The sequence below is a fragment of the Pholcus phalangioides genome, unplaced genomic scaffold (assembly GCF_987345545.1).
Source record: "Pholcus phalangioides strain wild (caught in Gottingen) unplaced genomic scaffold, Ppha-v1.0 ptg000008l_1, whole genome shotgun sequence".
Taxonomy (NCBI): Eukaryota; Metazoa; Arthropoda; class Arachnida; order Araneae; family Pholcidae; genus Pholcus; species Pholcus phalangioides.
Window position 1 is genome coordinate 785,153 of NW_028301601.1, and position 16,919 is coordinate 802,071.

The following is a 16,919-nucleotide window of genomic DNA, read 5'->3' on the forward strand; positions in this document are numbered from 1 at the left end:
CTTAACAAATAATTTTCGATCTGGTTTTGTGGCAGCTAGTAGGGTCTGAGAGAGCAGTTAAACCTTCAAAACAATGTTTTTATAGCAATTAAAATTCAGGCACCTTTCACTTTCAATGTGGAAGACAGCAACACTTCTCAAACACTACTACGAAATCATTAATACTTTAGGGCCATGGGCCATATGTAATAAATGCGTGCAAAACTTTCTGGCATGTACCTATTCGTTAAAAATTTCTCAGAAGAATGCTTACAAGAGGTGGATTTGTATGAGGGTTAGTAGTCTTTTTATTGGGTGGGAAAATACATCAAGAGTATTTCTCACCCAATAAAGAATACAATTTCAAGAATTTCTATATAAGCAGAGAACATGTGCACATTAGATAAGTTTGCAATGTAAAAACTACCTGCACTATATAGCACTATTTTTTTTTCTTACCAGTTGGGATGTAACTTTTTTTATTCAGGGAAATATATATAATACTAAATACTCAAAGTATATACGAGCCAAAAATTTGACTTTTATATTTATTTTTTTAAATTTAATATTTGCTCAGTAAACTTTATTACTGTAGTTTATTTTAGTTTTTTTTAGTTTGGATCACTCTGCACATTAATCGGTGATGAAAATGCCATGTATTGATGTATATGCTATATTTGTGAAGTTTAATATCATTGATTCTAAAGAGAGTAGATATGAATTTAAGAGAGGTAAGGCTTGTTCTATAACTATAGCATCTAATTCTATGAAAGTTGTTGATCATCTAATTATCTTCATTACATGATGAATGTTAAAGGAAGATAACAATTCTCTTGAATGCTTTGAATCGAAGATATATTTGTAATAAGAATAGTGTTCTTAAAATGAAATTTATAAGGCATCTTGTGTCATGTGATCAAAGATCTTCCAATATTAGCCTGTGAAAATAATTTTCCTGAGAGTATTTTGGATGGTTGTAGATTCTGTGATACGTTTTCTCTTGCATTTGAGCCTTTATTCAGAGTTGGCCATTTGCTAGATTCATGAATTGCGAAACATATATAGAAATATTTTTTAAAGTTTTGTCTATAGGAATTCTATGGACTATATTTGACTTGTAACAAATTTTAAGTTCAAAGTGTAGATATAATTAGATTCCAGTGTATGGATCTTTGATGGCAATATCATTTATCTGTGAACAATAGCTTCTTTACTCTACTTTTAATGGAGCTAGGAAAGTATATATATATATATTCTTTGAACATTGTAATTAACTTTTTATTTAGAACATGTTTTATGAAATAAAATAAATAAAATAAAACTTCTTAATATCTTATTAGAAACAAAATCTTAATATTTTATGGTGTAAAACCTAGATTTAAAAAAAAAGAGAAATTATGTATAATGGATAAGTAGTTATTGATCTGCCAAAGTATGTACCTATATTTTTCTACCAGTAAGTGGCACGATAATCCAATTACAGTAATACCTTGGCTTACAATAATTCTTTCCTGAGTCACGCTCGTTAGCCGAAAAATTATTTTCCATAGGTTTCTATAGAAAATTGTTTAATTCATCCCAGGTAATGCCTAAACTTTAAAGATAAATTTTTAAAATGCCAAGGAGCGCTATAAAAAAGACAAGCTAACTGAAGGCTAAAATGAACAGCTTCAAAATTGGATAAATGAGAATTTAGAAAGATGAAATACTGAAGCTCTTTCTATTTTACGTTGCGTACACAACCAACACCAGTTTTGGTTGACTAAAAGCTGTGGTTGACACAACCCAGTCAAGTTCATAGGTGTCCCCCATCCATTTGTGTTTTGGTCAGTTCATTACTGTGTCTCATATTTATGCACGTTAAAAAAATAAAGCTCCTAGAATTTCCAGACTGTTTAGTTTGATGTTAGCACTGAAAGAAATGTGGGCTCTGAAAACATGCTCCCATTGTTTTTTTTTTTTTATGTATTTTTTATTAGCTGAATCTTTCACATTTTACATGAAATGATTAAAAAAAAGAGTCAGAAAGAGCAGTGCTGAAAAAAAATTCAAGGTGGACATGAGTTAATCAGCTCGAGTGACTAATCTTGATGAACAGCTCTTTAAATTCAGCTCACAGTGCTGTTTTATGTAAACATGTGCATCAGTGTCAAGAAAAATGTTCATTAGCTGAGGTGGAAAAAAATCACTAAAAAATCATTCGCGAAAATGTTCATAAGATGAGCCGTTTGTTAGCCAAGGTATCACTGTATTTTGTTTCTTTTGATAGAAGTAATCCTTAATTGTTTTTCCCTCATCAAGCTTGATGTATTAGTTTCATTTCTCAGTGATAAAATTTTCAATTCATATAATTCGAGATATTTAATGAAATTTTCATACAATATCAAGCAGTATTTTAAATGGTTATCAAAATCTGATGTGCTAAGTGTACTAAGTGTATAATTTTCTTATTAAAAGACCTGCCTTAGTCATTGGATCATGAACCTGCTTTACACTGAATGCCCGAAAGATAATTAAAAAAACTTTCAATTGCTTTATCTTTTCCTTTTCACAATTTCGAGTGAAATAACGAAATTGTCAGGCAAATAAGTAATATAAATGTAATGGCATTAACGCTGGTTGATAAGAAAATTTGCCATCCGAAATATCAATTTTTTTTCTTTGCCAATAAATGGTGGGAGTGGTTCCCACAGTGTTTTTTTTCTTTCAAAAAATCAGTCGTCTGATGTTAATGTGATAAAATAGTATATCTGGAAAAGGCCTGTTTGATTAATCATGTTTAATTGCCATCTGTTTTTTTTATACCAAAAACTAGTTGCAAAGAAGCATGCCTTCGTAACCAAAACCATCTGAATATAGCAATTAACTTGGTCGGGAAGGGTAATACCGTTCAACGCCCCTTCCTCCAATAATATTGATAAGTAGTCGAAGGTGACCTACCTGCTTCTTAGTATTGTGCAAGGCTAGCACAAAAAGTCAAATTGTGAGTGGCAAATTACTAGCCATCTGATTGTGTTCTCCTTGACTCGCTTTATTGAAATTTGTGCGACTGTCTGTTATCGTGGTTAAATTTATTTCAGTGAGGCATTGAGAACCAAATCTGTGCAAATATAATCATAGGAATAGTTATCTATATAAACAGAAACATCTATCGTATGTAGCTTTGTGAAAACATTGTGTGTAAGAACATTGTTATGTAGCTGTATAATATTCCATCTATATGCTCGAGTATGATTGAATTTGTAAGAGTTATTGCTTGTTAAACATGAAAATTACATGAGCATTTTTATTTGAAAAGAAGGGAAAAATTTTAAACGTGAAATGTTGAGATTTTTTAACTCTATAATATTTTATCTGCCAGTGACTTTTTTCACTGATTGTTCTTATAATAGTAAATATTTATATTTTAATTGCATATAAATTAGTATTTGATACATGTGGTAGTCATAAAAGAGTATCGCTGAGACATAATTTCTCTTTTGAGTAACATGCAACATACAACTTAGTATAAATTTGAATTTGGAGCCTGTGAAGAAAAATTTATTTAATTATAAATTTAGCATTATAATAGTAATAAAATTGTTATTAATCGAGAGAAATACTAAATTTGCTCTAATGCAAATCGAGCTAAAACAAAGTCCAAAAGAAACGTCCTCTATTAATAGTGCCATTTTCTTTTATTTATAACTCTGCAATTTAGTGGTTGGTTTTATCAAATTTAGTTCTCTTTGTAGTGAGTTTTTATTCTCATCAATTTACACTCTATTTACGAATAAACAACCGTCCTTCATATGACTTTTGTATACCCTATTCACAGCCAGAGAAGATGACTGATTCGTGTTAGGTGATCATCCACGAGTTCCAGTGGAGGTACTTGTCTTGTAGGTACTATACCACTATATCGTAATCGAATGCCATTAGTTAACTTTGTCAGAGCTTCAATTAATGTTATAGGTGCCAAAGGTTTCCATCTGCCAATAAGGTATAAATATGGTTTTGTTTTTGGCTATGGCAGGGCTTAATGAATCCCAGGCACCAGGTTGTCTTGTTGACTGGAAAATTGGTATTGGTGCCTAAAATTTTTTCTAATTGCTAAATTGAAGACTAAATGATACAAACTTTTTTGTTTTCATGTCATTGTAAACATGTTTTAACATAGGAAGGTATATAAATCCCGGAAAGTAGAAAAAAATTACTATTTAAGGAGAGAGACTGTTTTTTTTTAAAACAACAAAACCATGCTTTGCTCCTAAAAAATTTCACTGGAGCCTAAATTTTTTTAGATTTTTGAAGCCGTGGGCTATTTTTTAATGCAAAATCTCTAAACTAAAGCACCAGTTAAGGCAGAACTGACTTAATGGGTTATCCTGTTGGTAGATTGGGAGAATGAAAATGACCAACCTAAGTACAGTGGATCCCGTTCATGAAGTATCCACTTAAGATGTTTTCCTGTTTATAAGAAGTCTTATATTTTCCAAATCCTGATTTTTCCCTTCCCTCTCGTATTGAAAAATTTTCTGTGCATAGAGTTTTCTTGCTTTTAATATGTTCTTATTGCAAGCCAGTTAGACTTAACTACAGTAAAACCCAGTGAAGTCGGCACTCCGGTTAAGTCGTCATTTTTTTTCAGACCCTTCCAGCTCTCATAGACCACAATGTTATCAAACCCTCGTTTACTCGCCGCTAATTTCGGTTAAGTCATCACTATAAAAAAATTTTGCGAAAGAGGAACAGACTATTTTTATGGCTCCCATTAAAAAAAAAAAGAGCTTGTTAACAGCATTGCCATATGCTTAAAAGTCACCATAAAATCCTATATACCCAAATGAGGTTTTACATCAAGGTTTTACTGTAGTTACAAGTCTTTCCATACCACTAATTGATAAACTGTTTCCACAATAGAGCTACTTTGATAATATTGTACATTCACGATATATATACTGAGTAGTTTGCGAAGATATATACATGTAATATGAAATATATATAGATCTCTGTGATGCAAAAGTGTTGATGTGATTCAGTAGTAATATCTTGCACATAATTTACGACATCCGTTGAATCTTATTGGTGTGAATTCATACGTAGAATTTATTTGTGGAGCTACATTTTTTTTTGTCAATGATATTTTAAGGAATGATGGGACAGTTTGTTATCTTGCTTGTGACCTCCAGCTAGACGTTTGTATTTATTGTTTGTACGGGGCCATTCAAGTATTACGTCAGCATCGAAGGGGGGGGGGGGTCGATATGCTGACTTTTGATGACAAGGGGAGAGGGGGAATTTTGGATCATGCTTACGTCATCAACCACCCTTTATGAAGATATGAAATATTCTTAATGGCATCTTATTTGATGCACCAAAAACGGAAAAACCTTTCGATAGTTATTGAACGCCTGAACTAATATTCTCCCTCATAATAAGTCCCCTACAGAGCCACTTTAGTGATCTCTAAATGTTTCACGGATCCTTCAAGTGCTCTGGACCTGTGTCACTCATCACTTAAGTAATCTGGGAATGTTCTGCGGGTAACTCTCGAGTGATGTAGAACTGCACTGGGGACCACTTAACTGCTTTAAAACTGACACATGTCACTCAAGGGATGTCTAAATGTGCCACAGATCGTTTAAGTGTTCTGGAACTGTGTCGCAGGTTACTCAAGTGATCTTTGAGGCCTACTTCAGTGATCTGAAAATGTGCCACAAGCCACTTAAATGCTCTGGAATTGTGCCACAGGTCATTTAAATGATTTGTAAATATGCAGCTTAGTACATTTTTACAAAATTAGGTTTCAGGGGGCTAGCCACATCAGATAACCTTCATGGCCACATTTGGTCTGCGGGTCAAGAGTTTGACATATATGGCTTAAAGGGTGGGTCGCAATTAATTTCTTAAAGAAATTTTGAGTTCTTACCCTTCAAATAGCATTGAAATTAACAGAAATCAATTATAATAACATATAAAGGTTTTTTCTTTTGAAATTTTAATTTGTTTTAAAAATGTTTTTTTGCGTTAGAAATTTTTTTTTGTCTGGAGGAGGTACGCGAGCCCCTTATGCTCCCTCCCACGTACATTTCTGATCCCACCAATATGTGTTAGGAGATAGGGGGCAGTGCTGATTAAATTTTACTGGGGTGGGGGTTCAAAAATGGCTAAAAATTTGCTGATGTAATACTTGACCAATTACAGATTAGGGGCCGTTCAAGGTGAGAGAATCTGGGGTAATTCATTTGCAATAGTATATGCATCTTGTATTTGTTATGGTAAATGTGATAAAATCTGATTATTATGTGTAATCGCAGGTTATTTTGCATAATTGCCAACCATTTTGATAAATTTGATAAATTTCCACTAAATTTATCACTTCTACCTGTGAATAGGTATACACTACCGTACCCTTGGGTTTGACACTACCCAAGTGTCTTTGGTAAGCGCCATAAATCATACTAAATTCATCACATTTGCTAGTTATTATGCATAATTGCCATTTCACATTGGTGAATATGAAAAATCCATTCCATTTGTTTGTTTTAAAATTTATTATTTAGATTATCATACTTGTGAGCCAGAGTCCGAACTGGATATAATGAACTTAGATTTGAAGAATTTTTCCAAACATCCCAAAATAACTCCTATTATTAACTACTGTCTGATGAATTCCGAAATCAGACCTTATATTCCAAACTCCTATTCAGCATATTTTATGATCCTAATTTGATATAATGAACTCTCATTTAAAATTTTTTAAGATCGTACCCCTTTATAATGAATTTGCATTTGTAAAATTCTTCGATTTAACAAATTTTTTAATCGTCAAATCACTATTGTAATTGTTAAATCATGAATTTCCTGTAACAGAGTTTGTTATATCGGGGTCAACTATATTCATCAAATTCACCAAGCTAGGGCAGCGGTTCTCAACCGGTGCTTCACTGAGCCCTTGGGGGTTTGTGTGTATTCCTCAGGGGCTCTGCGACTGCTCAAGGAAAATAAAAAAAAACCAGTAAATTTGAGAAAAAATTATAAATATTTCTAAATAATAAAAATAAATCAGTTACTTTGATGTATAAATAAAAAATAGGCCTATGGAGCTCCGCCATAGATATTATACACCAAAAAGGGGCTCCGTGAGTCAAAAAGGTTGAGAACCGCTGAGCTGGGGTATTGTGCATAATCACCAATTAAACTGATAATTTTTTTAGTATTTATCAAATTTACCAATACGGCTTGGGTATTATGCATTATCACTAATAGAAAGTTTGATAAATTTATCACTTTTGAAATGATTGTCTGTGCAGTAATGCATTTTAACCAAAAAATTTATCACATTTACAGTTACATTCACCTGAAATTTAGTCGCAGCTCAGAGGTGTTGGACTGTAGATACTTCTCAAGATCTGTCTCTTTGTCTAATAATATTGGGAAATCAGTTTCTGGTTCAATTGGCCCTCGAAGTGCAGTAAATGACAATGATGAAATGTTCGAATGACACAATATATAATCGATTCATTTGGTAGCTATTTATGCATTTTGGAATTGAATGTCCGATTCACTACACGTAGATGTATCTTGTGCCATGACTGCCATTTAGATGTTTCATTCATTTCACCTTTAGAATCTGTAGTCGTGACTTCAATTTCCTTGTGATGACCTACTGTCAAAGGTTTTTAGGTCAGTTTTTACATCTTTGTTGCTGTTCGTGTCAGAGAGAAAAAACTTATTTCTTGCATTAGACATGAACTGACGAGATTCAAAGGGATTTTTCATAAGTGATTGCCATGTGTTGCGCAAATATGCCCATAACTGCAGCTCTTATTAGAAAATTTATTTTTGTAATTTCATATTTTCAGTATTCGCAATTTTTGTATGCAATATTTTTATATATATGTCTCTTTCTTACTTGCCTGGAAGTTTAGGCTATGGGGAGATAATTTTTGAAGGAAAAAAAATAAAGGTGCTACATTTGAATTTATTTAAAAATGTTATTGCTTTGATCATTCTATTCGACAAGCTTTTGTCATCTCAAGCATTGGTTTGTAATTTTTTTTCTTGCTCACATTTTGAGTATGTAAAAATATATATTGTGTATTATTCTCCTTCCTGTTATTTAAAATAAATAATTGATGTTAAATTAACTCTTTTCAGTTTTATTTTCCCGTTGAATTGGTCATGCCTCTTGTATCCTTGTAAGACTACACAGAATGATGATTGGATAAAATATCAGCATTGCTAGCAGATAAATGTAATAGAAATGAGTGAGATGTGAAAGAAACTGGGACCTTCTGAGCCATCTTGCCACATAGGCTCACCCAGGTGCCTCTGGAAACCTTGCATAGCATTTGACAGCATAGATAAGTTAGGGTTAGGGCTACACATGCACAAACACAACACTTTCCAGCATGCACCAATTTGTTATGAATTCCCCAAATAAATGTGTGTGTTGTATGGTTAAGTAATAGTATATTATAGCTGAGGTTTTTTTGTTAAATGATAGGAATCTGGTTTTTCACGCAAAGAATATAACGGAGGAGATTAGAAGAAATGGGATGGTAGAGGCACCAGAATGTGAGCCGCTTAACTCACCTGTTAATGCACCTCCGGGGGAAAAGAGGGCATAGAGGCTCGTAGTCCCCCCCCCCCCCCCACACAAGCTGATCAAAAAATTTTTTGTTAAAAAAAAAAATTCAGTTTTTGCTATTACAATCATTTTTCTGGTAATTTAAATGCTTTTTGAAGGTTAGCAACTCAAAATTTCTCTGGAAGAGATTCCTTGTTTCGCCTTCATAGGCAGAGATAGACTTTGAAAGCGTGGGGGCACGATGATGATGTCAGTTCATTTATACCTATATTCATTAGGTAAGTCAGCTCCGTCTTTGACCCTTTCCTGTATCTGCCCATGCACAACTGAAAATATCAATGGCAATCTTTTTTTCCCCCGGCATACTCTGTGAATGTTCATGACACACAGGTGGAAAAAACCAATTAAAAATGTTTTTCCTCTCAGAAAATTATCACATAATTCCGTTTTTATTTAATAGATGGTAGTGAAAGTTTTTCCAGTTTTGCACTGTTTCTTTCATAGAAGAAAGGATCTATTATTTACTTAAAAATACAGGAGCGTTATCATTTGGCTGTCTTCTTTTCAGTTGATTATTTTGGTGACAATTGGCATTGTACCCTGAGGTGCATTTATGGTTTTGCCACCTGTGGACTATACAAAATCTGCTCTTCTAGTCATATTTTCTTGACCGCTTGTTTCTCAAATTTGTCACCCTGTAAATAAGCCTCTAAGTCACTCATCCATTCACTGAAGTCCATTTCGCCTGTAGCCAATGGATATACAAGTAGGATGCATGCGATATCTTTATCTTTTTTTGCAGTATATCTAATGATTATAGGTGAAATAGACTTCAGTGATGTCACAAGCTCCGCACTGAGGCTTTCTGCTATAGATGGTGTTGGTCCTTCACTCTTTTTGTCACACACTCTAGGTCAGGAGTTCTCAAACTTTTTCCACCCGTTTTCCTTATTCCATGCTTATCCATGGGCTCCGCCAGCTCCCCAGAGCTGTTTAACAAATATTTTTGAAAAACCTTTTTCAGGGGGCGCCACAACGCACAATTTGAGAACCCCTTGCTCTAGGTCAAAACCATGCTTAACTACTCTGGATCGCTCTTTTGATCATACACACTCTCAGGACATTTTCTGGTCTTGCACACTGTTTTTGTCGCTCAGATGTTTGCTAACTCTCTGAACCATTCCCTTGCTGTTAAGGTCACTCTTTATGACTTGTGCTTGCACACTCTTTTGGTCACTTGAATGCATTACAAACCGGAAAGGTCACCCTTCTCATAATTTATATGCTTGGACAATATTATGGCCTCTCACATGCAAATTATTTTTGTCATTCACTCTTTCTCTCACTTGTACCCTTGTTTTCCAGGTGGATATTTTGGTCACTCCCTATGCTTACACAATATCTTGATCACTATTTTGGTCACTCAACGACATGGTCTCACTCTCTGGGTCACTCTTTTCGTCATTCATGTGTTATTTTGGTCACTTCTGACCTAGTTCCTCGCACTCTAGGTCAGCGGCTCTCAACCTTTTTTGACTCGCTGAGCCCTTTTTAGTAAAAATATTATATGGCGGAGCCCCGTAGACCAATTTTTTAATTATTCATCAAAGTTACCGATTTAATTTTATTATTTAAAAATATTTATACATTTTACTGTATTTTTTTCATTTTCCTCAAGTGGCCGCGGGGCCCCTAGAGAGTGTACAAGGAGCCCTAAGTGCTGCGCGGAGCACTGGTTGAGAACCGCTACTCTAGGTCATTCGCTGCGCTCTTTTTTACCCCCAAAAAGGTCGCCCTGGCCTGTAGCCAGTTTTATGTGGTTCCCAAGTTCGAAGCGCGAATGCGAGCTGATGTCGCCGTTAAAAAGTCTCGTCACAGAAAGCAAGAGGCTTAAAAACGGTACAAATATTCAATCACTACACTTCACTTTTGAAATGTAGATGGCAGTACTAGATACGCGCTCAGACTGTTAGGAACACGCACTTCTGGCACAACTTACTGAGTAGTAAATTGCCCATTATGACAGACCTGTGTTGTGCCCGATTTGAAAGAGGAAACCCTCTGGCTTCTAATTATCCCGTATATTTTCATGTCAACTGGCCAAAACTCCCGTATTTCTATCGCTAGTATATGGTCATGCGGATCCTAATATTTTTAATTTTGGAGAGACGTTCGGATCTTTCACAAGACGTGGTCAACTTCAAAGTTTAAAAGTGTCATTTAAAAAAATGAAATGGACGCTTGAGGCGGAGGTTATATGGCGCGGTTAATATTTAGAGGTACATAAGGGGAAAAAAAATTAAATATAAAGATTAACGATCGACTTCATTTTCGGATCGAGTGCGACGATGATGTCGGGATCCGATCCCGGTCGCACAAAATCAGATCGACATTTTTCGCCGATCCCTCTATTTACGTCCCTCGAAGATCTGGTACTGTATCGGGATTGAAAAATCGATTATAATGTAATTTTTTAAATGTTTTTTCAATAATAATCAGCCATCTTAAAAACTGGGAAAAGACGTAAGCAAAACACTGTAAACGTCTACAATGGAAGATCTTGGTTGTCCCTCGGCTATACATGTTGCAACCTATGTAAAAGGTAAGTTGCATTCGTGGGGCCTTCTAAACCACATACGCTCAACCTATGGCCTGCGGAGTCATCTGATGTGGCCTGTGACCTCAAACCTAATTTTGTAAAAATTAACTAAGGGGTACACAGCATGGTACCAGATCAATTAAACAGCCTGTGGCACAGTTCTACATCATTCAAGTTGCCTGCAGCACATTGACAGATCACTTGTGTGATCCATGGTATATTTACGGATCACTTATGTGGCCTGTGAGAGACACGTTTTCATATCAGTGAAGTGGCCCACACTTTCCGAAAAGGTTGAGCACCCTTGGTTTAGACCAAAGGTGCTCAATCTTTAGGAGAGTTCGGTGCCACTCAACTGATTTGAAAATGTTGCAGGTCACTTAGTTATCTGAAGCAGTGCTGCAGGTTACTCAAGTGCAGGGTTGCAAATAGGGTGGATGTAGGTGGGTCTGGTGCTCTAATTGCTGGAGGGTGTGCTCGATTTACCTTTCAACTACTCCCACATTAAAATTGGGGGCTCAAATGCGTGTTTTTCCTGCCTGAAAAAGTATCTAGTGGTGGCCTGCTCAAGTGCTTCTATGCGGTCATGGAGACATTTTATCTGGATTCTCATTGTGAGAATCGAGGTTGGCCCTGTTGACAGCACAGTAGGTTGGCTGAAGTTGGTTTTCTGCAGTTTTCTATCTTTGAGGTGTGGATATAATCTGGTCTTCCATTTGAAAAAGTCCCTCTGCAGAGAGCAGGCAGACCTTCAACATCATACTTGCATCACATGAAAATTCCAGCATTAATCATGTTCACTTCAAAGTATGGAACACAGATGGCATAAACAGCTAGAACGTAAAACAATCACAACTCTGACAACATAAATATGTTGTGGTCAAAGCCTCCAAAATCTGCCTGTTTGGAGATCCCTGGCCACAAAAACGACACGATCCAGGAGTTATAGCCAAGTTGGCATATTTTTTGAGAGATGGTTTAAGGCCATTTATAATTGTGGTCAGCTGTGGCAACCCTAACGATCAAAGGAATTGCAGTAGCAATATCTTAGGGGGATTGATGTCAGTATTATAAGGATCGGATCACCAGTCACTTTTGCCTAATGTCCAAAATTCTGTGAAATTTCCAACATTGTCCTGGTCAACTGGCCGATTTTGGGCATTGGACGTAACTAGGGTCCCCAAAGCAGAATGTGCCAAAATGTGCGACATACGTCGCAAAACAACCAGTGCTGTTGCAGAACAATCTGGAAGAATTTTAAGAATAGTGTAGAAAAACGCTATTATGTATATGCGAATTTTTACCGCAGAAAATTTTCAGTCAGTTGAGGGCTCGTTGCAGAACATTGCAAAACATTCTGCTTTGGGGACTAGGGTTAGTCAATACACATCTAGGTGTGTGATTCATGCATCAAAATTCAATTTTACCTCTAAAAATTTCGTAGAAAAGTGAAAATACTTCAAATTTCAGGTAATTCTTTTAATAGAGATATTTTTCTGTTAATCATTAAGAAAACCTTAAAATATTGGAAGGTGAAATTATTCTTCAAAATTATTTTTTTGGATAACTCTGTAACATATACACACACAACATATTCCGACATATAGATTCGTTAGAAATTCTATAGAGTAGCGGTTCTCAACTGGTGCTCCGCGGAGCCCTTGGGGCTCCTTGTGCACTCTCCAGGGGCTTCGCGGCCGCTTGAAGAAAGTAAAAAAAAAAACCAGTAAAATTTAAAAAATAATTATAAAAATTTTTAAATAGTAAAAATAAATAATTGACTGGTGAATAATTAAAAATGGGATCCGCCATAGAATTTTTTTAACTTAAAAGAGCTCCGTGAGTCAAAAAAGGTTGAGAACCGCTGCTATAGAGGAATGTATATGAGGTGCATGTACTGTTAATACAGTCGAATACGTTATAGCGAAAATCTTTTTTAATGAACTTTTATAATTCCCTCACATAAGTTTGCATAGGAACAATGGGAAAACCTTGAATTCCTTTATAATAAAGTTTCGTTACAGCGTAAGTGATTTCTCCGGTCCCTTGGAGTTATAATGGGATTCGACTGTACAAACTCAAAGGCCACAGCAGGCAAATGCCCAGTGAGATTGCTGAAAAAGACGCCGATAAAAAATATAGCTGTCAAATATAACCAAAATACGGAATTATAATATAATGATGTGAATTGAAAAAAAAAAAATACAACCCAATATGAAAATACAAGAGGACACCAGTATCGATTGGTGAGGGACAATGCAAGGTTATGGTGTCGCAGAGAATTTTTCTCTAATAGGGTTGTTAATAAATGGAATAGTTTACCCCCGGAGATAGTAAATTGTAACACAATTGACACGTTTAAAAAGAAATACGATAAACATGTTGGGGTAAATCGAGAAGCTATCCATACTTAGAATAAGACAACCATAAGTATTTTTTATGGGCATTGTATATTATTTTATCATGTGTATATATTGTTTATAATTTTTGTTAATTGTATTTTTAATTGGGTTGCTATATTTTTTAAATATATGACATCCATATTTTTTTATGGGCATCTTTTTCTCAGCCACCTCGTTGGGTATTTTGCCTGTTGTGGCATTATATTTTTATTTGTATTTGAAAGCGTATAAATCACGAAAGAAAAAATTTATTTATATATGTATAAGATTTTCTGTCTGTGTGTTTGTTCTCTATACAAATCTACAATTTTAGATTGATTGTCGTCAAATTTTTGCATATATACCAAATGGGACCTGACTTGAACGATGGGATACTATAAAAGTTTGCCAGAGCTAGGCAAATGCCCGAAACGGGTAAAAAACCATTGAGCAACAAAGATTTCTGGGCCTCGACAATCATTTTCAGAACGTTTATTTTCGTTACCATGGTTCTTAAACAATGTGTTTCAGACATGGGTATGGCTTTGCAATGGTTTGTCATTTCTTTAATGCTGCCAGTATTATGTATAATAGTTTAGTCCTTGTCTTAATCTAAGTATGGACAGCTTCTTAATTTATCCCACTATGTTTATCAGACTTGTTTTTATTTGAATATTTATTATATTATAGTTTGCATATTTATATTAGTTTGAATATTTATTTTATTTCAGATCGTCTTTATTTCATGACGTTGCGCTCACCTGTGAAACCGAGATCAACAACGCATACCCACTTTTTCAGCATTGATGCAGAGCTTCTATACGAGAGGTAATATTCATAGTATTTATATTACCAATATCATTACAGGGAATTATTAACAGAATACCATTTCATTCCAACATAATTGAAGAAAAATAGTGCATACGTGATTCATGCGAATCAAAAGATTTGTGTAACAGTTCATTAAATTTGTATAACAGGTGTTGAAGGAGAAATATCTGATTGTGATTATTTTTTGTTATGAATTTATTATTTGATACTTCATCCTGGAATTAAAGTATAAAAATTACATTATAAATAAAAGACAATAATAGTGACGAGTCCTCTAGCTCAGCTGGCAGCTTGGTAATAAAAACTACATCAGTATTAATTTTGGTTATTGGTATCACATTAACACTAGAAAGACGGACAGGGGTCATTATGACCCTGCATGCTGTTTAAGCTTGCATATCTCTGCTAAGAATAAACCGAACCATCTGAAATTTCTCGACTTTTCCTAAATTAACATGTTCTTATTGTAGGCCTATACCAAAGTTTTTTTCGTTATCTTTTTTAGCAACGAAAATACGAGCAGATATACCTAGAAAGACTGAAAGGGGTCATTTTGACCCATCCTTATATCCTAGCACATTATGCGGTAAATACTACTGTCATCGTTACAATTAATGTCTAAGTAGATTATAATTCTTCTGAAAGTCTTTTTTTGCATTTGACCTTCCGTGTGACCTTTCTTTTTTCCCATTCTTATTTGCAAGTGTCCATCAGCAGGTGTGTAATTTTTGGTTTTTGTCAAGCATTCTTTCCATATTATCCGATAAATTGTTAGTCCTGGGATGCAGAAAATTTGGCAGTGACCATTTCAACCAGTTTAGAAATGGTGAGAAAACGTATATCTACTGAAGAAGAAATACTCCAGGAGTTGCAAAGATTTATATAAGAGAAAATCTAGAAGCAGTGATGATGAAAGTGCAAAACAGCATGAGATCTACTCTATGCCTAACTGTGGAGAAGCAAGTAGCGGTTCTGATGATGAAGATTTAAATCAAAATAAAATTATTTCTCCAATGGTGCATCCGTTGGTACAAAATAGAATTCCATTGAGAAATAAGAAACGTAAAATCGTGAGAAATGATACCTTGTCGAAAAAGAGACCCCAGAAACTGTTGCCTATAATACCGAAACTAAATATTGAGTCGACATCGTGGATCAAACGGTACGATTATACACGACCAAGACTGGAAGTCGTCGCTGGCTAGTGCCTGTATTTTCTAACATTTTGGATATGTCAGCGATAAATGCTTGGATTTTGTACAAACACACAAGTCACAAGAAAAAAATCACTCTGAGAACTTACATGTTGCAGTTATGTGAAGAACTCTGTGCTGAGTATTTCAACTTGAAAACTGCAATTCAAAATGTGATAAGATGCAAAACACCTATTGATGGAGAGAAAAAACGACAGAAAGGCCAAGTGAGAAGGAACTGCACCCTCAATAAAACACTTCAATCTCATACGCAATGCAAAAAGCCAGTGTGCGGCAAATGTGCATCGAGAGAGATGATTTGCACAGAATGCTTTGAGTGTTAGATAAAAACAAAATATATCAACAGGCCAGTGGTTTCACCCTTTGTTTTTTGTGTTATAACTCTATGTTTTAAAAATAATATTCCGTGATTTGAAGCATTAAGGTATCTATTAAAAAAACTATTGGGGGGGGCGGCGACATTTTGACCCCATCCCGTCTTTCTGGATATACTCTTGTGATCCGTCTTTCTAGTGTTAAAACATTGCTAACAAATATCACCATCACATGGGTATCAAATTTTTACTGCATTTCCCCAAACTCCTGGGAAATTCTTGTCTCACGAATGCCTACTGTGGTTGAAAACAATTCCTATTTTTGGGGGAAATAAATCATTTCTAAAGAATCTGCCCGCAAAAAGTCTGTTATCTGTGTTGCTTTCCTAAAATAGCATCCACATCCCCTCAAATGGTAGAGAAATGTTTCATTTCAGCACAGAAAATATACAGAATTCGCCAAGTAGCCAGCGTCAGTTCGACCTTTCCATAGTCGAATTGTGCCAATGATTTCACACTCATAAGTGCCAATGATTCTGTTTTATCCGGAAGCCTTCTGATTTTGTAGCCTTATCAAAATCGTCGATCGGAAACCAAATTCTTCAGATTTTTTGTATCTGTAGAGAAAAATCCTCAAGTTGTGCCTTGCTAAAACAAAAAGTCTTTCAGCTCTTGTAATCCTAGGCTGCCATCTCATTTGCCAACATCGGCAGCTATGCCATAAAAACATCACTTGTCAAAACATTGCAAAATGGAAAAATTCTGGACATATCAAATACAAATACAATGCCACAACAGGCAAAATGCCCAACGAGGTGAGGTGGCTGAGAAAAAGATGCCCATAAAAATATGGATGTCATATATTTCAAAAATATAGCAACCCAATTAAAAACAGATTGAAAAAAATTGAAATAGATGACAAATTATCTGGCAATGTTTCGACGTGATTCCTGTTACCCCTGTAAATTTCTTATCATAGAATTCTATAGGTGAAACAATTCTTGCATTCAGGTGTGAAAGATGCCT

At 35.1% G+C, this 16,919-nt stretch overlaps 1 protein-coding gene across 5 annotated transcripts in view; it reads left to right on the forward strand.

Moving 5' to 3' along the window:
- Window positions 1-10,763: 10,763 nt before the first annotated feature.
- The window catches only part of LOC149083472 (dual specificity protein phosphatase CDC14C-like), a 46,038-nt gene continuing 39,882 nt past the window's right edge, over window positions 10,764-16,919 (forward strand). For 4 of the 5 annotated variants that reach the window (XR_016192899.1, XR_016192900.1, XM_089233987.1 and 1 more), the window contains exons 1-2: window positions 10,783-11,156; window positions 14,266-14,362. Coding sequence is in view for 3 of the 5 variants with exons in the window: in XM_089233987.1 (XP_089090113.1) it covers window positions 11,105-11,156; window positions 14,266-14,362 (149 nt within the window). In the remaining 2 variants the exon portion in view is untranslated. Of the gene's footprint in view, window positions 11,157-14,265; window positions 14,363-16,919 lie in introns of all 5 variants that reach the window. The other variant, XM_089233989.1, reaches the window with a different exon arrangement.